General features: G+C 44.0%; 1 protein-coding gene and 1 long non-coding RNA gene across 2 annotated transcripts; one reads left to right on the top strand and one right to left on the bottom strand.

The window, feature by feature from the left end:
* Window positions 1-10,210: 10,210 nt before the first annotated feature.
* On the bottom strand, window positions 10,211-15,274 carry LOC107215756. Its single transcript, XR_001525235.2, has 3 exons — window positions 15,112-15,274; window positions 11,456-11,510; window positions 10,211-10,293 (listed from the first exon to the last, which is right to left on the bottom strand). It is a non-coding gene; the product is annotated as an uncharacterized LOC107215756 (long non-coding RNA).
* An 89-nt stretch (window positions 15,275-15,363) lies between these two features.
* Window positions 15,364-22,108, top strand: HSF5 (heat shock transcription factor 5). The gene is made up of 2 exons (XM_015652181.2): window positions 15,364-15,968; window positions 19,771-22,108. The coding sequence occupies exons 1-2, from the start codon at window positions 15,382-15,384 to the stop codon at window positions 19,985-19,987; spliced, it is 804 nt and encodes a 267-aa protein (XP_015507667.1). The 5' UTR covers window positions 15,364-15,381; the 3' UTR covers window positions 19,988-22,108.
* The last annotated feature ends 2,850 nt before the right edge of the window (window positions 22,109-24,958 follow it).

The following is a 24,958-nucleotide window of genomic DNA, read 5'->3' as shown; positions in this document are numbered from 1 at the left end:
TCTGAATGGCTTCAGTTTTTATATAGCTAGATATTTTAGACTGTTGTACTGTTGATTTTGAGAGAAAAATTATTTCACTTACACCTTTGAAATGAGATCACTTTTTTTTTATTTAACAACAACAAAACTAAGTAACAATTGTGTCTCAGATGGCAAAAATTTTGAATCACAGAATCACAGAACTGCTAGGATTGGAAGGAACCTCTGAAGATCATCTAATCCATCCCACCCTGCCAAGGCAGGATCACCTATGAAGTGCCAGTTCAACTGAGTTGCTCTCATATTCCCAGTAAATAGAGACTGTAATGTATTTATTAATTTCAATGTTAACAGTAATTTCCCATTACAAATTTGTGTAGTTAACAGCTAACAGTGAGAGGCATGCAGACTTTGGCCTCCGGGAATTAGTGGTGTCAGTTTGGCACCAGCAGAACCTACTTCTGCGATTTTTGCTGTAAATGTTCTGCATTATGCTAATGTGTTAGATATTTTGACAATTTCAAAAAATATAGTTGAAGGCCTAATCTTACCGATTCATATATTCTATGGATCTCTAGTATGTGTTGCAGGCACCATATATGTTTCATATTATATTTCATATAAAGAAATGCTGAATTTTATTTTAACAGGGAGGACCCACCAAGTGATAGAAGCCAGAACATCAAAATAACTATTGGCTACCAAGATTAAAACGGGCATTTTACACAAAACTGTGATAAAGGTAGAAGAGTTCCACCTTAAAGCTTACTTCTCTCAGGATGTTCAGCCGTAAATTATGGTACACTCATATTGCCTAATCTTCAATTTCAAATAAGGACCAAAAGCTTAGTATAGTACAATAGTGATCCCTGCATTGCATCATACCTTACAAGACTACAACTACACCAGTAACCAGTTGCAACTAAAGAGTCATGGAATTGCCAAGGTTGAAAAAAACCTTCAAGATCATCCAGTCCAACCGTCCACTCTGCACTATCCTTGTGACCCATAAGCCACCAAACCACATTACCACACCCAGATGCCTCTTGAACACGTCTAGGGGTAGTCACTTCACCACCTCTGTGGGCAAACTGGTCTGATCTCTGACCACCCTAACAGCGAAAAAATTTTTCTAGTATCTGAATCTCCCCTCTTTCTGCTTAAGGTCATTCCCTCTTGTCCTCTCACTGCAAGCACAGCAAAAGAGATGAACCCTCACCTCACTGCAGCCTCCTTTCAGGCAGCTGTAGAGAGCAGTGAGGTCCACCCTGAGCCTCCTCAAGTCTCATCAAACCCATCTCTCAAAACTGTTCCTCATATGACATGGTCTAAAGCTTTCACGAACTGTGTTGCCCTTCTGTGAACAAGCTTCAGCTCCTCAATGTCCTTTTTAAGGTGAGGGACCAAAAACTGAACACATGATTCAAGCTTCACCAGCCCTGAGTACAGGGGACAACCCCTGCCCTGCTCCTGCTGGCCACACTATTGCTGGCACAGGCCAGGATGCCATTGGCCTTCTTGGCCACCTGGGCACTGCTGGCTCCTGTTCAGCTGCTGTCACCAGCACCCCCAGGGCCTTTTCCTCTGGGCAGCTTTCCAGCCACTCTGCCCCAGCCTGTGGCACTGCCTAGGGCTGTTGTGACCCAAGGGCAGGACCCAGCTCTGGGCCTTGTTGAACCTCACAGCACGGCCTTGGCCCATGATCCAGCCTGTCCAGATCCCTCTGCAGAGCCTGCCTGCCCTCCAGCAGATCAACACTCCCACACAGCTTGGTGTTGTCCATGAACTGACTGAGGAGACACTCAATTGCAACACCCAGATAATTGATAAAGATGTCAAACATCTTTAAATCATCCCCAAAAAGAGCCCTGGGAAACATCATTGGTGAAAGGTCATCAGCTTGATTTAATTCCATTCACCACCATTCTCTGGGCCCAGCTGTCCTGGCAGTTTTTCACCCATCAAAGAGTCCACTTATCCAAGCCACAAGCATTTTTTCTAGAAGGATTCTGTGGGAAATGGTATCAAATGCTTTACTGAAATCTAGATAGATAACACCCACAGCCTCCTTCATCTACTAAGCAGATTTCTGTGTCATAGAAGGAGATCAGGTTGGTCAAGCAGAACCTGCCTTTTGTAAATCCATGATTGCTGGGTTTGATGCCCTGGTTGCCCTGCCTGTGCTGTGTAATGGGCTTCATGCATCTCTTCCATAGTCTTGCCCAGAACTGAGGTAAGACTGACAGTGACAGCCCTGTAGTTCCCAGAATCATCTTTCCAAGCCTCCTTGCAGATGGTCATTACATTTGCTAATTTCCAGTCTCCTAGAACTTTTACGGTAACAAGGACTGCTGATAGATGATTGAGAGTGGTTTGACAAGTTGTTTTACCAGTTCCCTTATTACTCTGGGGTGGATCTCACCAGGGTCCATAGACTTGTGTCTAATTGGAACAGCAGGTTACTAACCATTTCTTCCTGGATAATGGGGACATCACTCGTCTTCCTATCAACCAATTTCCGGCTCTGGTAATTTCTCAAGCTGGGTATCCCAAGGACAACTGAGAATGATATTCAAGACCAAGGCAAAAAAGCCTTCTCATGCCCTGTCACTCACTATACCCTCTGCATTCCACAAATAATGAAGACACTCCTTGACCCTCCTTTTGCTATCACTGTATTTATACAAACTTTTTTTGCTGTCTTTAACTGATCTGGCCAAATCAAGTTCTAATAGGGCTTTGGCCCCTGTAATTTTCTCCCTACATGATCTTGCAACATCCTTGCATCCTCCCAAGTTATATGACTCTCCTTCCAGAAATTATATTCTCTTTTTTTTCCCCAAGTTCTCTTTAACCAGGCTGGTCTATTTTCCTGATGTTTTTGTCTTTCTAGACAAAGGGACAGCCTGATCCTGCATATTTAATAATTCATTTTTAAAGTACACCCAGCCTTTCTGGACTCCTCTGTCCTTCAGGACTGACTCCAAAGAGACTCTGTGAATCAATGTTCTAAACAGGCCAAGGTTTGCTAAATGGAAGTCCAAGGCAGAAGTTCTGCTGGTGCCCCTCCTTACTCCACTCAGAACTGAAAATTCTAATATTTCATGGTCTCTCTGCCCAAGACAGCCACCAACCACTGCATTACCCACCAGTTCTTCTTTGCTCATTGTCATGGTTTAAGCCCAGCCATCAGCCAAACCTGGGCAGCCACTTGCTCACTCCCCCACCAGCAGGATCAGGGAGAGAACTGGAAGGGTAAATGCCAGAAAACTTGTGGAGATAAAGGCAATTTAAGAGGAAAAGCAAAAGCCATGCACACAATCCAATAAGAACCACTTGCATTTAAACATGATGCCACGTGGTCTAGAATCTCCCTTTGGTCAGTTGAGGTCACCTGTCCTGGCTCTGTCTCCTCCCAGCCTTCCAAGCACCCTCAGTCCCCAAACTACTTCTGAAGGCAGAAAAGGCCTTGGCTCTGTGCAAACCCTGCTCAGCGATAACAAAAATATCTCTGTGTTACCAACCCTGTGTTCAGCACAAATCCAAAACACAGCCCCTACCAGCTATTATGAAGAAAGTTAACTCTACCCCTGCCAGAATGAGCATAAACACACACACAAAAAAACAGGTCTAGAAAGGCATCTCTTCTGGAAGGCTCTTTAACCAACTGTGTCAAGAAGTTACCTTCCACACACTCCAAAAACACCCTGGTCTGCTTCCTCTCTGCTGTGTTCTATTTCTGGCAGACATTTGGCAAGCTGAAGTTATATTCACATAAAAGAGCAACCACAACACTTCTGCCAGCCACTTGAAGAACACTTCATCATGCCTGTTCCTCCTGGTTGGGCTGTCTGTAATAGATTCCCACCATGATTTCACACCACTGATCTTCCCCCTGTCTTACTGTAGGCACTCAACCTTGTCATCTTCATCATAATCATCAATTTCAGTACAATCAAATAACTTCCTAAGAGTGCTACCTCATGTTATTCTATGGTTACAGAATACTCCTAATTGGTTTGCTAATTGAGATGAGGCTTTCTTTTCTAGCAGGTGCCTTGCTGAGACTAAATAGGTTTTTCTCTAACACATACATGGGAAAACAATCTGTAGAGGGACCTAGATCATCTACACACCAACCAACTCTTGATACAGCCAACAACCTACATTGCTCAGCTCTTTTCCACTGATAATGCTACCAGGAAGAGCTTGCAAAATTCAACCTCTGCTATTCATAGTAATTTAACTGATTTTACTACGAAAGTTTTGCTCACAGTAACACAGATCCACAGATCCATACCCCTAAGCATGAAGGACAGGTAAAATGTAGGAGAAACTTGAAAACACTGGGTACTGTAAGAAAACGGAAGTGTAAGAAAAGTAATAAATTATTTCTATTACTTCTGAACGGTAGTTTTCTGCACAATGTTATTGTCAGATAAGTAAGATACATTCTACATTGAGTTATTTTATAACATATATGTATAATTTGACTTACCTAAAACATTCACTTTATTATGTAAAATCACATAGAGTCTGCAGCAATCCAGTGTGCATCAGTTGTTTAATCCTGTATCAAGGTCTATGCCAAAAACCACATGAAATGTGAGCTAGTTATTTTTCCACAAAAGCATCTGACCGTGGCATGGAGGAAGCAGAAACCTAGATCTATTTTTGGCACTGTTAACAGAATGCTAGAGTTTTTATTCTGACTTGGTTCTACTGGTCTCATTTCAAATTTTGCTAAATTGCATTGTACATGTACTTTCCAATACATTAACTAACCTAACATGTAGGACTTTCCTGTGCAAAAACCTAAACAATCCCTTCTTGACCAAAGTGTGCTACTGCTTACATTTTATTCGAAATGTTTTATAAGCAGAACTGTTCTAGTAAGAGTAACTATGTATTTGCCACAGGCACACTGTATACAAGAGCTGCTGCTGCTTTTATGCTCAGAGTTCATGGCAGATGTAGTTGGTCAGTACTTACTTGGTAACCTACTTGTTAGTAAAACAGACTTATTTTCAAAAGATCTAGATGGAAGAGATACTACAAGACTGCTGTCACAATATTCTGCAGCTGGATGTTACCTTTCCCCACGATAAATGGTGTCCTGGCAGAGTGTCAGAAACAGCTAAAAAAGCTGCAATAACATGTTGAAGTTAGGATCACAAACTGTGTCATTGCAACACAGGCACTGAATTTACTGGTCCATGTGAATGACAAGGTGACTTGCTCAGAACAGTAGCAATCACTTCACCAATTGATTTCCCTGGTCTTACATGGTTTCTTGTTGCCCTGAAAACTAAAGCCTTCTGAAAATGTTTTTATAGTTTTAGTTACTTTCCCATGAAAATTCTATAAACATAGGTTGTTTATCACATTCCTTCTAAGAAATGTCTTTTGATGGATGTTTTGCATGACTAGTGTGCTTGGGAAGGTGGTAACTTAATTATCCAATCCCTGGTCATTGTTGAGAATCTATAAACACTGGAGTCAGAGAATAAAAGTTACTTCTTTCCTGTTCTAACACTGAAAAGTGTTCATGTGAATTGTTTTGTGTCCTTTAGCAACAGGTTTCCAATGCCAGAGAAAAATTTAGACTTCCCTTCTTCCTCCAGTTTCACCCAAGAAAGACAAACAGCCCAAATTAAAAGGTGCAATAATTAAAATTGTGAGAAAATGGGACAGCTGTAATCATCACCACATAAATGACCACATTCCTTTCCTGTGAACTTGGACTGTTTTGTGTGTCTTTGGGAAGCATAATTCTTCTATCTGCACACTTTACCTCCATTCATTTATTATGGCGAATTCAAATCCATGCTTTACAACACCAACAAGTAGACAAAAAAAGCCTTGGTTTTGGATGTTTCTGCTGACAAAGTTGACAGAATAGCTAACAACATCCATGCTGAATAACGTACCCCAATCAAGCTTTACTGATCAATCAATCCTGTTAAAGAGAATTTAATTGATTTAAATTAAATGTCCTTAAAGTGTGGATGGACTTTTCTTTCTGTTAAAAATTAAAAAGTGCTCAAATAGGTAATCCAAATCCTGTTGTGGTGCCTGAAGGGGAAATAACCCATTTAATACCACCAAACCTGATACCTTTAAACCCACTAAGCAGGTTTGTAACTGCAGTTGCTCTCGACTTTAAAAGCAGTGACAACAGTCCAGATGGGAAAGACTATGACATTCAAACCCAGTTCCGTGTTACAGCACAGAGTATGCCCACAGAACAAATGCTGGTTGATCTGTTCTAGTCTTCAATGTCAAAGCAGCAGCTCAACAATAATGTTTAATAGAACATATTGTTGCACCTCTGGACTTATATTTGGTTTTAAGTACAAAATATTTGATTTAGCAAGAGACACTGAAAATCTAGTGTCTACAGGATTAGTGATGAGCTTGTTGGTAGCATTAATTTGATACTACAGATACTGCTGACTTTGTTGTTGGCCAATGAAAGACAAAACTGAATTAAAAACTGTTGTCCTATTACTTCCACGGACCAGTTTTGAAACCAAAATGGTGCACACACAAAAAAGCATTCACAACAAGGTAGCAGTTTCAGGTGAGCAACATCTTGTATAGTATTTACAGGCAAACTGTGATGGAATTGACCATATGAGGGATATTGTAGTGACTTGTTTGAGCAATAACCCTTGAAGTTATTCCCTCACAATCTTGAATAACACCATAGTTTAAAGAGACTGATTGGAATCTGGATAGGAAAATGATAGGAAATTAAAAAGGCAGTACATTAATTGATTATCACTAGTGTTATTTTGTTTTGGTTTTTTTTCTGATTTGCCAAAGAATTCAACATGTGCATTAAAGGCTAAAAGGAATGATCAAAATTTTCTCTCTTCAGTAGTCCAAGTTCACACTAGGTGGTATTCTTCAAAATTTTAGGAATACAGGAGGGTTTTTCAGACACGTTGCCTCATACTTTGTTTGATAATTAAAAATAATTTATGCCTTCAGAAAACACATTTGCCCACTGTATGTTTGATAAAGGGCTGCAATACAGAAATTATCTCATAACTCTTCCCCACATGTCCCCGTTCCCCACTTCCTTCCTTAAAAACACATATATTTGGTTCAGGAAGCAAGCTTGTTGCCTTACACTCACTCTTGAAGCTAAATCTAGTACTGGAGCCACAGGCATATAGCCGTTCAGTGGTTTAGTGGTGGTGCCTGAAGCTGGAACCAAGGCTGCAAGCTGAAGCTGAGGGAGTAAAAGCAGCGACAGCCATTGCCTGAAGTTGGCCTCTTCTGCGGGACACTGTTTATCTTTAAGGTGTGTGAGAAGCTGCCAAGGACTAGGTGATCAATGTCACACTTCTGCTGAGGTGAGGTAGTCGTCCAGTAAAGATCCTGGTAAAAAAAGATGCTCTTCTGTCTCCTTGTATGTGTGAAAAAACTCCAAACCAGCCTTGCCACCATCTTCTTCAGAGCACTGTGAGCAACAACAACATCTTGCCTGTTGCTCCATTTTATTACTGGTGTGTCATTAAGTTCTCACATCTAGGAGATGTAAAATCTCTCTGCGTGTCACTTTCCTGCTTATTCACTGGAATTCTACAACTCTTAGCTGGCATTTGCCCTGTATTTCAGCTACCTGTAGATACCTTCTTCTGTGCTAAACAAATGCAGTGTTGCCTTACCTGTCTTTATTCAACCTTTCACTGCAATAATAAATTTGACAGCCCAGAAATCTCTGTTATTTGGACTAGATGTTAATTAAGAGGCTGTGAAACTGTTTCTGGGTGTAAATAATCCTGCTTAATGCTGCAGTACTGTGTGCAGTGCACTATGCACCTGATGGCACATGCAGACAGCCTGGTTCCTCCTTCACACAGGGCTAACATCAAATTCCCTCACAGAACAATCAAGAGGTAATTGTTATAGATGAAACCTCTCAGTAATTAGTGCAACAGAGGTTCAGCAATGTGTGTGCCACTTCTGTACATTTTGTGGCTAAAGAAGCTCAGGGGAGCAATTCTCTGATGAACAGTTCTCTATGTAGCTGGATATCATCACTTCGTACAATCATACAGTCCTTTGAATGCAGTCAGGATGGGTACATCTGCTTCCTTTCCAGACAGGACAGCCCAAGTAACCATTTGGGCCCAGACATTACTGACATACATGCTACAAATGTCTGGAAATACAGTGAGCTGAGGCCAACTTAAAATTCATACGGTACTTGTAAACCCAAGAGCACTTCTCAAATATTGATTAATTAACCTTCCTACTGTATTTTTGACACAGAGGCGTATATACGAAATTAATTAACTGGGGATTTGTTTGGTTGGCTTTTTCTCCTTTTACCACGACGGGGCGGGGGTGGCACTACCGAACTCAAAAAAAAACCCCACACAATCCAGGAAAAACTTTTATAGCAAAACAGCGACATCCACTGCTGGACATCATAGTTACACCCTTACGCTCCTCGAAAATAAAGCAAAGGGAAAAACGCCAGGGAGAGGGAAGCCGAGCTCGCAAGGGGTGCTGCGAACCTCGAGTTCCGGTCTTAACACGAGGCTGCCCCCAAGGGCCGTGCTCATTCAGCAGGGATACACGGAGGGAGGGAGGAGGGGTCTCACGGTGTCACCGCCTCCTCGCCTCGCGTGCCCCGCTTCCTCCCCTGGGCGCAGCGACACGGACGGGGGTGACGGGCGGGAGGCGCGGGATCGCGGCTGTGCTGTCTCCGCAGTAGCAGAGTTGAAGCGTGAGGATGCTCCGCGCTAGGGAGGAGCTGCCGACGGGACTGCAGTTCGCCAGCCCCGGCCAGAACGTCCTGCAGCTAGAGAGAGGGGGACGCGGAGGTTACTGTAATATTCGGTAGGTAGGTACCGAAGCCTCTCAGCTTTTTCTCCCAGGGGCGGACTCCGCATCTCACTCCGCCGGGAAGCAGCTGGTCCCTACGGTCACTGGGCACTTCCTGCTGACGGCTCGGCCGGCAGAGGTGCTGTGGCTCACGGGCTGTCAGCACTTCACGCAGCCCCGGAGCGAGAGGCTCCCGTGGTCTTCCGTCGCCTTCCCCAAGTGCTGGCGGTGGCCGTGAAGCGGGGCCGGGGGGCCCCGGGGCCGCGTTTCTCCCGGTGTGCGGTGGCTTGGGGCTCCGCGCTGCGCCGGGGGATGCCGGGCTCGGCAGCGGGAGCCCCGGCCAGGCAGGGGTCACTTCAGCCCTTGGAGCACTGGCTGTGCGAGGACGTAGGTGCTGCTGGCGAACATCCTGGAGGATCTTCTGGCACTCCAGGGGAGGGTCAGCCGGCAGCCGCTGGAAGCGCTGCCCCGGCACAGGTGTCCCGGCTAGCAGCGAGTCCAGCAACGGGGAAACGGCTTCTCGGCTGGCGGAAGCTGCTCCGTCAGGGAAACGCAGACTGGCATGTCAAGATCGTTTCTGTTCCCTGTTCTTGAGTTTGCAACTTCAGGCAGGGATGATCAGAAGAGGTCTTTCCCCCTTTACCTGAAGGACAGGGTCTTTTCTTGCTATAAAGCCAAATAGGAGAGACAAAATAACCAGCTGGAAGGGAAGTAACAGAAAGCCAATCTCTAGCTGCACGAACATTTTAAGTTTGTTTTCCTGCTGCTGCTAGTTGGACTGCTTTTCTGAGACGGCAGCAGAGCACAGCAGTGCCTTCGGATCTACTGTGCTGCTGAGAAAATCCAAATTTGTCCAGACATTTGTCCATGGTTAGCCCTGAAAAAATTCTCTCTGGCTCTGCTATTTGTAGGTAGACTGGATTAAGATGCTCAAGTGAAGTCTGCATGGACACCTTTACTGACTTTCTTGAAAGCAATCTATCTTTAAAATTCATGCCTTTACAGGGCAACAGCACAGCTGAAATTTTGAAATAAAACCAACTGCTTGAATCTAGGTGGGCGAAAGATGGTGAAAAAAAACCCCACCTGAAATTGGTGTATGTATTGAAAGTAGTTAGTGAGGTGGATGAATGAGACCCATCTGGAGCTGTTCTAGACATGCAGTGCCTGTTGTTGCTTTGTTTGGTTTTTCAAAATGTATCTCAGTAACTTTTGAAAGGATTGATGGAATAGATGTTTTACAGTTGTGCTTGGTTTTTGGTCAGCAATGTAAATGAATCAGTATTAGTGTTGGCATATGGACTTGTGTTTTCAGTCATCTAACATGTCATTTAAGAAGGCATAAATTGATCACTAATCACAGCTGATATGGGCTTCTGTCTTGCATTGTATTACTTAGAAGACTGATCTGTAGCTACTGTTCTCTTGGTGTTTCCTTTTATACACACATTCTTGCATGTGAAAGACCTGCTGGAAGCAGAGAAAAATTCAAAATTAACAATTTCTTGGTCTGGGGATTTTTTTAATATTAATGGAAGGGCTCACATAGGATGCAAGTGAAAAGTTCGATGCTACAGTGTGGATATGTTGAATTTTTTGTGTCCAACAACATCATCAGTTAACTCTACTGCCATTGACTTCAGTCAGCTTCAGCTGACTTCAGGTTTATACCTGGAAGGTGCATGGGTGGCATTACACTTGCATGTGTTTATAGGATTAAGTTCTTTTGTGCTGAAAGCAAATTGCAGCTTTTTAATACAGATGTCTGGAAAGCAAACTCTTTTGCCGAGGTTATGATGATATGATAATTTCAGTCTTCTTGTTGTTATGGTAGAAATCTAAAGGATCAGAATTCATGTGTCATCACAACCTTTTCTTCACTGTTTTATTTTTATTTACGTAGCTCATTCTCTTTAAGTCTTATTCACATAAAACTATAGTTGAAATGTAATGATATTCTCATTACATGAGTGTACATTCTCATTACATGGGTGTGGACACAGAATTAGCAAAACTAAAGTAAAAATAAATATATCTGTAATCAGAAAAGGAGTGTGGCCTTCTCTTTCTGCAAATCTGGTAAATTTACACCAGGTTCATGCTCTCCAAGATTTTTTGTACAAAGAAGGAGGTGCACTGACTCATTAAATGCCAACTTGAGTAGACAGGAACAGCATAAAATCAATTTTCAAATAGCAGTATGAGGTTTTGCAGAAGTTATAATTATATACAATAAATTGGCTGAGGTGCATAGTTTCTGGTTGTTGTCAGAGCAGTTTTAGGTTGCATTGGGCTTCAAGGGTCTCCCAATATTAAAAATTCACTGGAAAAGTGACATTTCCAATTTTACCAAGAAGCAAGCAAGGCAAGTAAGTATACTACTACATGGCAAACAAATTATTCAAAATAGAAGAAAAGGAAAAATCCTGCTCTAAATCACACTAGAATGATTAGTGAAAGACTAAGGCCCACTTGCAGCACTGCAAGGAAGCATTTCTAGTGCATATAGTTGGAACAGGTGGCACTTGAAATTACATCTTTGACAGTAGATACTGCCCTCCCCCACCTTCAGAAATGTATTTTCTGGTGCTCAATGAAGCATTGTTAGCTGTACAATGAATCAGATACTCACAGTGGAAAAAGTACCAGGAATCATCTCATTAATTGCTCTCTTCTCTTATGGTGGCCTGAAAAAAAGGCTTTTATAAACAAATATTGCTCACCAAAGCAGCTAGACAGAATTCTGCTTGCTTCTATTCTTCTTTTCTATTCAAGCATCAGATGATTGAGTTTTTGGACTATTTCTACTTCTTCCAAAACTGTGTTTCAGGTAAATGACTACCCCTTATCACAGACAATGCAGCATTTGCCTTTTGACCTATCAGGGAATATATATAACGTTTGCTTGCTTTGCTCTCAGAGTGGGTAACTTCAATCTGGTTATTTGGAGATTCTTTAACTGCCTGTGGAAAACTGTGGACTTGTGGCTTGTGAGTAACCACATCTTGCAATCCATAATTAAAGTTAGATAGATCAAAGCCTTATCTAGATCCTCTAGATTCCTCTAGGCATTAATTTGACCTTTTGAAGTTTGTCAATATCATATCTTTAAAGATATGTTACCTCATCTAGAGCAAATGTGGCTAACCACAGAGATTTTCAGGGTGGAAGTTCTTCATGGAAGTAGGGGATTTTCAGAGTTTCGCAGATTCCTGAAATGTAGACTCTGTCTTGATACGGCAGCAAGAAAATATTTGTCTTGTGCAGTCTCATAACAACAACTGAGTATTTCTACCTCTTCCTGTACTCAAATGCCTTAAGAAATAAGAAAATGCCACCATACCTGTCTTATGGAAGAAACTAAGGGGTGGCATAGCTCTGAGTTACTACTCATTATAATAAGAAGGTTGGTTTTGGGACCCTTCTGCCACTAGACCAGTGACTCTGATTTTGCTTGTGAATTGTCAAAGAAAGGACATCAGGGCACATGGGATGAAAGAACTGTTGAAAGGCTGTGAAACACGGTATAAGTAAACTTAATCTGACTTTAGAATTCCAGACATCTGTTCTGATTCTGCAGCTTTAGTTGAGGAGATAAATGACCCCCACAAGTAAATCTGAATATAGCTATACCACAGGAATGTGCAATTAGTTTTCAAGATTTTGCCTGAGTAAACAGTAATTTATCTGAGATAGTTTGCAAATCAGAGATTTTTGATTAGCTAGTAGAAAAAGTCTCAGACATTGCTTCCAGACTATTGCATTGGATGCTTCAATACATTAGAAAATACGAGCTTGTGCCTGAGCAGACCGAGCTTGCATGGTTCACTTATTTTGAGTATTTTGTTAAAGATAAAAAGCCCCTCATATGTGAAAACTCCAGCATGACAAAATAGTGTTTTGTGACCTCTGACAATTTGTTGGGCCTATTTCTTACAAAGCAAGTTGAACTCCTCTCTCTGATCGACTTCACAGAGATCACTGGCTGGACTCCGAATTGCGAATGGCTATGTGATGTGGCTTAGGGCAGCAAAGCTGTATCTCTGCTGGCCCAGTGGCAGGCCACCTGCTTTGTAACCTAGGAGCAACTACTTCTAGTAAAATTTAATTGCCAGATCTAGTCTTGGCTGCTGCTCCACCTCACTCCTGCCAACTGCAGAGCCATTGTACTTCCTGTTCCACATGTAGGCAAAATCATCATACACAGCTTTCCCAGCATCAGTCTGTGAGTTTATTCAGCTTCCACCCTCTCTCTCTGGCTGCAACCTTGACCAAAGTCAGCAGTGTTTATTCAGGTTTGTCTGATTTTCCTGCTGTGAATCCAAGGAACAATTAATTTTTTTCAGGGCAAGAGTCAAAGTGCTGGCCCAGGCAGACTGGTAAGTATTTCTCTGTAAGCTTTACTCACACAGCCAGCACAGGTATCCATAGCTAAGGTTAAATGGAGCAGACAGCCACAATATTTGCAGGTGATGGAGTACTGTCTCCGCTACTCATGCTATTTTGCACATAGGCCTCTTTTGCTGGAAAAGCAACCTATTTGCAATGACAGTGATCCCAAAGTCTATCCAATACTACACCAGAGGATTAATCCCTTTACTCCTCAGTACCTTCTTGGCTGGATAATCTGGTCCTATTGAATTCAGCCAGAGATTGCCCACATATTACAAGACTGTTTCTCTTTTGACAAATAATGGCTGAGCTGTCTCTCTCTGATGTACTGCTGACTGAAAACCAGTCTCCTTCATACCCCATTATAGAACGTATTTACCTTCAATCCCAAAGTTAGCCAGCATGCATGCATGCAAAAAAAAAACCCAAAAAAACAACTACAAAAGAAAACCATTTAAGGACCTTATGGAGGATAAAGGCAAAAAAACCCCCAAACAGATTCTGATTACCAACCCACAGCAATTGCATTATAATGTGCGTCTGTGAGCCTTTCTTCAGCATTTCATAATTGTGGGTCCTGTGTAGTTTTTGATAGTTAAATGTGCAGCACCTAGCAAGTATATACCACATGGTGACAGGTGGTCACTATATCACATTACAGCAATTGTGCTGCTTTTAATTAACAGTGCCCAGGACATTGCAACCAGATTCTGGTTTATGTTTCACGACTTCCCTCTCACATTTTGAGTCAAGAGCATAAGTGTCTGAGGCTTTTGCAAAAGTCCCTTACCCCATTTTAGGGAGACTACATCACTCCTATTCCCTTTGTTCTGCCATGTAGCATTCCTCTTTTTTTCCTGCTGCTACTGAGGATCTGCAGTCACTGATCTGCACTGCTCATTATGGGTTCCCCAGACAGAGGTGATGCTCTGATGCACATGGCATAGGTGACCTTTGGGTCTGAGGTGTGGTTCATGGTCTGTGCTACCATTGATCCAGGCAGCACCCAGCACCTCTCTGGAGTGAGCACAGCTAGTCTGTTATGTCCATGGCCCACGGCCAGGCAGGGATGCCCTCTCATTGGCACCAGGGTTGTTTTCCATGTCCCATCAGCTCTGAACCTCTTCCTGCCTGGCTCCCCCAATCCACCCTGAGTTACCCCTCAGCCAGGTCACTCACAGGAATGGGAGCTGCTAGTGGCACCAGGACACAGTCTTCCTCAGGGACATCAGGTCTGAAGGAACCCTGCTGAAGGGACAGGAGGCTGTGGGGGCCGGGGGCAGCTGAGGGGTGGTGGGCCTGAGGGGACTGAGAGGAAGTGGTGGGGATGAGGGGTCTGCGGTAGCCAGGGATGGCAGAGGCCGAAGGACTGAAAGGCTGAGGGATGGCAGGGGCAGAGACCCGAGGACATTAGGGTGTGGGCTGGGGGCGCTGAGGGGACATGATTAAATTGATGACATAAATCAAAAAGCATATTGTTTACAGTATCTCAGTTGTGACAAGAAACTGAGAGCCATTGTTTAAAGTTTCATGAAGCATAAAAAAGTTTTCTTACCAAGGAGAGACATTGCTTAACCAAGACAGCAGGCCATGAGTCAACTTTTAAGTCATGTCCTCAGGTGGACTTGTGGCCATGAAAGGATAAAGTGCCGTGGGGGCCATCCCCCAGATAACCACCTGAGTCCCTCTTGAGACGGTTGGGTTGTAAACACATGCCCAGCTATAACATGCACAGCTTGTATATGTAAATGCATTCTGAGAAAAGGAATGAGAATTCTGGAACTGTGCTGGCATGTGTTAGGAGGGGTGGTGCCCCGTTCACCCAGCACTGAAATAAACTAACACCTGATTTCTAATACTGAAATTACAGTGTTAGAGAGTTGTATTCTTCCCGACCTTTCAGTGACGCTGAGGGCAGTGAGTCTGCCCCTGCGGGGACGGGAGGGCTCTGAGGGCACCGGGGGTGCGAGACGCGGTCCGGGTGCCGAGGGACGCGAGGCTGAGGGAGCCCGCGGGGTAGGCCCGACGCGGCACGAGCTGCGCGTCGCGCGTCGGGCACGTGCCGGGGCACGGCGGGGGCGGTGCCGCCCTCGCGCTGCGGCCGTTGGCGGCGCCGGGGCGTTGGGCGCGCGCCGCTGCGTGTCGCGACAGTTGCCGCCCGGCGCGATGGCGAAGCTGCCGCTGCCGGCTGGTTTCCGGCCCTCCTCCGCCGCCCCCTGGCCCCGCTCCCACCCTGTCATCCCCCGGCCCCGAACCTTCCCCGTGAAGCTATGGCTGCTGGTCAACAGCCCGTGCGTGCAGTCGGTGCGCTGGGACGCCCGCGGCGAAGGGCTATTCATCGACCAGGGACTCTTCGAGCAGGAGCTGCTGAGCTTGGGACCCAGCGCCGCCGGGGAGGAGGAGCTTTTCAAAACCAAAAACTTCGGCAGCATCATCCGCCAGCTCAACCTATACGGGTTTCACAAGCTGATGGTGAGTCCGGCCATCAGCGCGGTCGTGTCCAGGCCGAGGCCGGCCACATCGGGGGGTGATACCAGCTACGCCGATGGGCCCCTGCACCACTTCTGGAACCCGCATTTTCGCTACGACCGCCCCGACCTCCTCGTAAAGATCAAGAGGCTGACCAAGGCCAACAAGGAGAAGCTGGACGCTGGCCTGGAGGTGACCAGCCGCCTGCCCGACGACTTGCAGCACATTTCTGGAAGGGGATTTGCTGCTGTCGCCCATGTCCCTCGGCGAGGTCGGAAGGACCGGTGAGACGGGCGGGTTGCGGGTGGCCGGCCTGCGGGTGGCATGGGCTTAGAAAATTGGCACCGCCCTGGGGGCAGCGAGTCACCTGCCTTTGCTGGTGTCTGCTCTGTTCACACGGTGTAAGAAAAGGGTTGTTCTTCGGGAAGGTAGATCTGCTGCCAGTAAACACAGGGAATGTAACTGCAGACTGCTACGACTGTGCTGCCTATATATAAATACACAAATATCAATATATGTATTTGAATATCTATATACCTCTCACTGTGTAACTCACAGGTCCTGCTTGTATTATCTGCAATGAATGACATGGTTTGTATGTGTTTCAGTGTGCCTGTAGACTGCTAGCAAGGACCTAAAACTAATAAACACGCCAAATTGTCCATAGATAAAAGGTGTAACATGCATCCTTCGGTGTGTTTATAATCTTCATAATAAAAAAAAAGGGGCCCAAAACACAAGTTCAGTGTGCTTTGAAAATGAAGAGGCCAATCAAAAGAAAATACTGAAGCAGTTCTAGTTCTGCTTTTTGCATCTTGTTATTTTTAGCTGTGGGAAACCATATACAACATAGAGAAGAATGAAAGGAGAAAGGAAGACTTTGAGATCTACTTTAGGCACACACAAATTGAGTAATTTTCAATGTACTCAAGTTCAGGAAAAATGTTAATAGAAAAGTCAGTTACCTCAGTAAAATGTTGCTTGATGCAGTATGCTAAGAGCTATTATTCAGCATATACACAAATCATAGTTTTCTAAAATATGAATTGTTAAGTAACACTCATTCACATGAACTGAAAATATATGCATGGATAGTTCATAAGCTTCAAAATCTTACCATTTCCTACAAATAATATTTAATCAGGCTCGCTCTCTCTCTCTTTTTTGTTTATTTTGTTTGAAATTAGCTTCTGATCTTATTTCACATCACTCACATTGCATGGCCTCTTGGCCATGTTGCTTTTCTGATAACACTAAGATATGCTAACCTGAGGCCTGCCTTAGATATCTGAAAGACCTTTTTCACCTTTCTTCCAAAGAAAAGTTCCCCAGCACAGGGTATCTCAATTACCTGGACCAAAACTGGGATGGCTGAGGATGGGCAGGATACTGATTATGCAGCCCAGCTGAGACCAGTGTGACAGTTGGTGCCCTGCATTAGCACAAGGGGAAACAATGAGCTAATCCAGATCATCCTAATTTTGGAATAGTGATGAGCTCAGAGAGCCTAATTTTTGTAAAGCTTGTGCAAAAGGCTGTGTCTGATTCACATAATGAAGGAAGCTATTTCTCTGCAATGTGTACAGACTGGCTGTGGCCAGTGCTGTCTCAATGCTCTCTGCTCCACATGAATAGACAGTTCCTACCCAAATCTTCAGTCTGGGTTGTCATTTCTCTCCTGTAAAACCATTTTATAATAGTGAGGAGCAAATGAAACTAAGAGAAATAAAGACACAGCACCTCAAACCTGCAAGGCTTTTTTAGAGGTTCAAGTACACTACCCAAACAGGGACCTAATTCACAGCCTGAGTTGTCCTTCTACGAGTTTACTGTTGCAAATCACTGAGTCCTGGTGTTACCTAGGAATACCATGGGCCCTTCACATCTCACAGTTGCTGTGCCAAATGTGGAAAGAAAAGCTGGAGCAACTTGTGTAAAACTTACTGTGTTCAGGGCAGATACTTTAAGAGAAGGTTCTATGGCTTTTGCAATTCTGGGTTTCAGATTAGATGAGCATAACGCTGCTTTCTGGGCTCAGCTCCTCTGAACCAGAGCCAAAAATCATACGAGGTGTTTTAGATAAAGATTTAGATGTCTAGTTGTTCCAACATACAGTTCATTAGTTGTAAGTTACTGACTTGTTTTGGGGTTTTTTTCCCCAATGTCCTCATAGTGGACATAAATGAAAAACTTCTGACCAACACTGTCTTTCTATTCTTTCTACATTTTACCTTGAGTGCCCATGGCAAACCCCTGCATGAAGAAGAATAATGAAATTATCGTGAAGCACAGTTAATGTGCCTCTGACATGGTGAAGCATTTAAACTGCATACTTAAAGACTCTTTTGAGGGAGTCACTTAGATCTTAATTATAGTTAATGCAAACATATTTTCTAAGGTAGAGAGAAAGTGAAGGAATGGGAGGGCTTCTCAATCTTTTAAAAAGTGCACAAAAGAGAGTTGTCTAAAGAAAAATGCAAAATGACAAATGCTGCATACTGTCATCTCACCAAATACATATCATCTTACTTTGTGCTGCACGTGGGAACAGCAACTGGCAAGTAGAAGCATGTTTAAAAATAAAAACCAACTAGTCTCCCAGAAGATTTTAAGTGTAATATTATCAATGAATCTTGGAAGCCCACTGTGTAGGGGACTGCTTACAGCCACAGGAAACACCTTCGCTGTCTGATTAGTGGGCAGAAGCATCATGACATGACAACAGCCACAACAGAATGAGCACAGCCAGTGCTAGAAGAGAGGTAAATACAATGGGCAGGCTTCAAAAACACCAGAAGACTGGGAAGGAAAGCATCTTCTAAAAATTGAGGCAAATCAGACACATACAAGAAGAAATGCTTATCTGAATTGAAAATAAATTTAAAGATACATTGCTGGCCCTACACTGTGTCTAGGACTGCAACTATCCAACAAAAGTTCTGCTCTGCCTCACTGTCTGCCACGTATGGTGTGCCTCTTTTCCTGAAGCCAATGTCACTGTCAATGCTGTGACATTCCTGTCTTTGATTCATCAAGTCCCTGTAATACAGCAGAGTGAGGAGAGTTCACTTTGGCCTCTCACCCTCTGTGGAGCCAGGTTGCTTAGGGATGATGCAATGCCCTGCCTCTTGTTCCACATAATGAGATCCCACATAGTACTTCTCACTGCATATTGTGATGTGTTTATACTGCTGCTAAGTCAAACAGCATGGCATCTGTGTGACAAACAAGTTGTGCTTGCCACTGATCTATGAAGATACCGAGAAGCAGACGCACAATGGCTCATTCAGTGCCAAATTCAAGTTTTGTTGGCTGATTTAAATTACTTTCAGCTTAACAGCCACTTCTGAGTAATAGTGTACCCTCAAACTAGAGATCTAAAAAAACCCTGGAGATCTAAAAGTAGGCTAATAGGTAAATAACCCAAGGGATGGATGGATGGATGGATGGATGGATGGATGGATGGATGGATGGATGGATGGATGGATGGATGGATGGATGGGAGAACGAATAGAATGTTTTCTCCATCTTTTCTCCATCCCTAACAGCATTATTCCAGCGCACTAAAGTCCTGTAAAAGCATACTGTACCATCTCAAGAGACTTCTGCCAAAATGCCGGGGGAAGGAAGAAAAACTCTGAGACATTAGTCTATATTTTAAAAGAAAGGGATTGTTCTTTGGTGCCATTAACTGTTGCAGTTCCAATGATTTCTTTACAAAAAGCTGAAAATGTAGCTTAAGAAAAAGGAAAAGACTAGTGAGAGATTATAAAAAACAACTGGTGAGGCCAGAAGACTGTTACCAAACTTGCCAAGTTTAGAAAACCTAGATACCTAAGAACATAAAACATTAAAGGTTTTTTTTGTTTTTTCATGAGGCAGTCAGAGTATTGCCCTGGAAACATTATTTAATCTGTATTCTGTATTTGAATTAAGACATTTACAAACCCCAAACTAGGTAGTGTACAATATTAGTACAATAGTGTACACTGTTTCAGGTTTTCTACCTCCCAGGAGCAAGAATCAAAAGGTAGGCAGTAAGTGCTTTTAGATAAAGAACTTGACTCTTTGGTAATCTCTGTGCAGGACATTTCCAGTGGCTGAGCTGATGTGTGGTCATCCATTCTCTCTGGAAAAAAGAGACATAAGTTGGATGAGCAACAAGACAGAGAGACAAGGGAGGTCAGGAGTTTATCAGGACTGCAGAGGAATAAGCAGGGACATACCTGCACACCACACTGTAAAGGAGCAGAAGCAAAACTCTCACCTGGACATCTGTTACAGGCAAGGCTTCTTAGTTTAGACAAATTGCCAGCAGGGATAAGAGCAACATGACGAAACATCCTTAAGTGCCAGAGAAGAAGTTGGTATGTACCCAACTTATTGAACAGCCTGTTGGTCACCTGTCTGCTTCATGTCCATTTGTCGTAGGCAGACTTACAGCAGAGAATGGTGCTTGAAAATGGTCTCAGTGACATTTTGGCTCTACTTGAGGTCAGCGGTCAAAATGCTAGCAGCCTCAAAAAGGTTAAATTCTCACCTTCAACCTGTAAACAATTTATAAATCATTTATTAAATACAACTCTTTAAATTGTTGGACTGCTTAGTGTTTTCATGGCCGTGTGTGCATGACATTAATAAAAGTGCCATGGAATCCAGCTGGTGGAAGGAATATAACTATATCATGGTGTTCCTGATGACAAAAGGAGAATAGACTTTCCCCAAGAGTTGACCGTCCCACTTGAAAATAAAGTGTAATGACACTGTCATTTATTTTATGAAATGTAAAAATCACAACAGTGGGTTTTGTTTCTGAGGAACACATTTGAAATTCCAAACTGGAATTTGGAATTGTCCATTAGCTTTAAATCAATACTGTTAGCATCTTGATCAATATTTCAAATAATTCTGTTGAAATCATGGCATTTTTTCCCTTTATTCATTAGTATCCACCACTGGACTGCATAGATCTTATTTCTGTTGGTGCTTTTGCTTCAGTTATGTGAATTTTCTGTTATTGCACCTGTGATACCTAAGTGTAGTTTAGTTAACTATTGTCTTTATTTATAAATCTGTCCTTACATTTAGTTATCAGCATCATGAGTAGAAAAATAAAGGATAAATACTCACAACTAACAGAGTGGGAACAGCAAGCCATTTTTAACTATACTTCTTAATGGCTCTGTAAAACAGTGCAGCGAGTAAAGTTTAAAGGTGACCTAGGAGGAAAGCCATCTCCTATTGGACATTTTATCTGTTTTACTGCAAATGTTTGATTATGTCCAGCCCCTACACTAAAATAATATCATTACAAATTGCGAAGTCAGCTTCTGAGAATTTGAAGGCTTCTTGAAATTTGTGCAGTGAAAGTTTGCATTCAAGAAAAACACTGGAAGAAAAACCCATCTCACTGCTTAAAGAAGCCTAAAGAAATCACAGTAAGGAAAATAGCTCGTGATCACCTTTGCCAGAACTGGATACAGATTGGAAGGCAGTAGGCCACTGCCATACCGTGTTGGAGCAGAATATGAGTGGGAAGGGACATTTTATCTTTGGGGTTTAAAGATATTTATGAGAAGAAGAATAGAGAGCATTTGGAACCCCCAGTCTGTGTACACAGCCATAGAACACAAAACAAAGAACTTTCCAGAACAAAAAGTTTAATATTTTTCAAGCAACTAAAAATTAAGTGTTATAATGCAAACTACATTGTAAATTTACTCCATTGCTGAAGCTGTTAGTTGCACAGTAACACTAGTGAAGTCCTAACCCGGAGCAGAGGTCACAAAGGCCCTGAATGAACAGGCAGGAAGGCATACACATATTGCGAGCTGTTGCCCTGTAATCGAAAGACAGAAGACAGAGTAAGACATCAAGGGTGCTGTGAGGAGCCAATTTAGTTTTGTTACGCCTCAACAACGGATGTCAGAGGCACATGGGGGAGAGGTTGCACATGTGCCACGTGCAGCAGGCATTTAGAAGAAGCCTTGTCTGAACTTTCTGTGGCAACACCTTGCATGGGACAGGCAGAAGGAGACGCTGAACTCTCTGGAGGGGCTTCTCCAATCAGATGGTGAAAGGTTGGATTGGGCCAGTGGTCGCTTGTCAGCAGAAAGGCTTTGGGGGGAACAGGAGTGTAAACGGCAACTTTGTAACCATTGCCCGCGGCTTTTCGAAACTTGCCCTTTGAGTTTGGGTCTTTGGCTTGTGGCTTTTTGAGTCTGTGCTTTTGCGGCTTGGCTTTTTGAGACTTGCTTTTCGAAACTTGCTTTTGAGTCGGGGCTTTTTGAGTATTACGCTTTTTGCCCCAGCCTCAGCCTGCCTTTTGGTTCTGCTCTCGACGGCTTTTGCTCGCCCCTGCACCTATGCTGCCTCCCTGTGTCCCTGACCAATGCCCTGCCCTTCCTGCTTCTCTGCATCCCTGCTTTGGCCCCCTGCGTCCAACCGTGCCGCCCCGATGCAGTCGACGGCCGGGGGAGCTAGGCCTCTCCAAGAGCTGCGCGGGCTCGTTCAGACCCTGCCCGTGCACGGGCAGGCAGCCAGCACACCCCCGCCGCTTGGACAGCACTTCCCTGGCTTGCTGGTGGTAACGCCCTCCTTTTCCTGTCTTCTTTCACTCTCTCTCCTCTCCCCCGTTCCTGCTCCACTTTGTTTCCTCCTTTTCTGTCTCTTCTAGCCCTCTTTCGTTTGGGCAACTCCTTTTCCCTTTTCCTTTTTCCTTTTTCCTTTTTCCTTTTTCCTTTTTCCTTTTTCCTTTTTCCTTTTTCCTTTTTCCTTTTTCCTTTTTTCTCTTCCTCTTCTTCTTCCATCCAATATACAGTTCACAGACATAACGTTTGCCTTGTTTGGCTTAATTTCGTTCCTGACCATCCATTACTAGAACTTCTTGCAGTTCCCCACACAACAGTGTGAACACAAGTGCCCCAGGTGGGTTGGGGCTGAGGGCTGTGCTGCAGATACTGACAGGGCCATGGGTGTCTAGATGCTGCAGACCCCAAGACTACAGCCCATGGACCACATGGACTTCAAGGAGGAGCTGTGCAAGTTCCACTTTAAGAGCTTCAGCTGTGAGGGCAAGCTTAGCAAGTGGGATTTTTACAGCCACCTCAAGGACTGCTGAGGTTATGGGGGGAACTGTTCTACCTCCCACTATGGCTGACCTCAGGGGACAGGAGGGACTTCATCTTAACCCTGAAGCTTGGAGGGTGGGAAGTGTTTCCTCAGTATGGGAATGCATCTTGGTTTTTTCTTGTTTATTATGATTGGTTTTTTTACATAAAAGTAAAGTAAAAAGGTAAGTAGAACTTCTGGAAAGAGAACAAGCCTGGATCCTGACCTGTACTACAACACAATGCTGGCTCCTGGGGGTGGATGGTCTCTGATCTAGGGTTGTAAGGAAAATGCCAGTCTGGTCTGGAAGGGTGTGCAGGCTTGAGAGATGGGAGACCAGTTGGCCTGGGAGAGGGCTGGATTACTTTTCTGCAGACCTGGAGACACCTTCAGGGGATGGTGGCTGAGGCAGGGACAGGTGTTGCAAGTGTTGGTCCACTGACTGCTGCCTTTGTGTGGTGGGATGGCAGCAGCATGTCCCTGAACACCCCACTCCATGAGAACCGTCTTCCTGTGGATGCTGGGTTTGGTGGGACTTCGGGAACAATGACTAACCCACATTGCCTCAGACTGTGCTGTGGTGACACTCTCTCTCCATGGGACAAACAGGGTAATGACATCTTTTATGGGGGATGGCTGGGCTCACCAGGACCCTCAGGTCTGTGACACCTCATCCTTTTCTCTGGGATACCCCTCTTTGGGACCAGAGAGGGGGCTCCTGAGCTTTGCTGGAGCCCCAGGGCTGTGACAACCTCCACTTTTGGGGAAACAGGGCTTAGTGGGACCCTCAGGGCCATGGGACTCCAGCACTCCTGCCAACCCTGTCCCCTCAATAGATAAGGTCACCCTGTCCCTGAAAGGGATGCAGGTCCTTAGCATGAGAGTTCCCCATTCTGTCCCAGGCAAGCGCCCTCCCAGTGCCAACTGCTTCAGTCATCCTTGGTGTGCCTGTCCTCCCTGCAACTTCCTCAGCTCTCTGCTGAGTCAATGCCATTCCAAGATACTCAAGAGGCAGCTTGTCCAGCTGTCACCCAAAGACCCATTTCCTGGGTAGCCTGTTTTTCAGTTTGCTGGCATTTGCTTTCACTTTGGTTTGTGTCCCCAAAGAGAATCCATCATTGTCTGAAATCACTCTGCAGCAACTGGACTTCCTAACTGCTCCTTTCCCTGCACCTCCTAAACCCCAACACCCATATCCTTCTCTATCTTGTTGCCAAGATTTCCCTTCTGGAAACAGGATTAGTAAAAGTAGGAAAGATTAAATTATCTAAATTACCTAAATTACCTTTTGAGGTCACAACAATCTCAAAATACTCTGCTTCCCTGATGTCATTCCATAACATCATTCCCTTTGGCTAGAAATTGGCTAGAAATTTGGCTAGAAAAGATTTTTTTTTTTTTTTTACATTTTAATGTTTATTACTATTTAGATAGGAGGAAATGTGAACTGTTGAAAGTTTTAGTCACAATTATGATTCATAGAATCATAAAATTACTTGGGTTGGAAGGGAGCCATCTAGTCCACCGCCACTTCCACTAGACCAGGTTGCTCAAAGGCTCATCCATCGTGGCCTTGAATGCTTTCAGGGTTGGGACATCCACAGCTTCTGTTGGCAACCTGTTCCAGTGCCTCACCACCTTCACAGTAAAGAACTTCCTAATGTCTAATCTAGACCTACTCTCTTTTAGTTTAAAGACATTCCCCCTTGACAATATTACAAGGTATCATCACATCTCCTCTGTAAGAATACAAGACAAGGATACAATATCATAGCTGCTGAATTGTTAAGGTCTACTACTGGCAAATTTTCAGATGACACCAAGTTGGAGTGGAGTGTTGATCTGCTGGAGCATAGTAGGGCTCTGCAGAAGGACCTGGACAGGCTGGATTGATGAACCAAATCTGCTGGTGACAGCAGCTGAACATGAGCCAGCAGTGCCCAGGTGGTCAAGAAGGCCAGTGGTATCTTGGCCTGTACCAGAAATAGTGTGGCCAGCAGGAGCAGGGCAGGGGTTGTCTGTCCCCCTGTAGTTGCCATTGGTGAAGCTGTGACTCAAATCCTGTGTTCAGTTCTGGGCCCCTCATTTTAGGAAGGACACTGAGGTGCTGGAGCATGTCCACAGAAGGTCAAACAGGGCTGGTGAAGGGTCTGGAGCATGAGTG

Source organism: Parus major, chromosome Z (genome assembly GCF_001522545.3).
Source record: "Parus major isolate Abel chromosome Z, Parus_major1.1, whole genome shotgun sequence".
NCBI classification, from domain to species: Eukaryota; Metazoa; Chordata; class Aves; order Passeriformes; family Paridae; genus Parus; species Parus major.
The sequence above is the reverse complement of the archived record's forward strand: the minus strand, read 5'-3'. Positions and strand labels throughout refer to the sequence as shown.

Excerpts from the sequence above, each read along its gene's own strand:
- HSF5 (XM_015652181.2), top strand. The coding sequence starts at position 15,382 with ATGGCGAAGCTGCCGCTGCCGGCTGGTTTCCGGCCCTCCTCCGCCGCC. Across the intron at positions 15,969-19,770 it reads CGGCGAGGTCGGAAGGACCG|GACATTTCCAGTGGCTGAGC; the intron begins GTGAGACGGGCG and ends ATCTCTGTGCAG.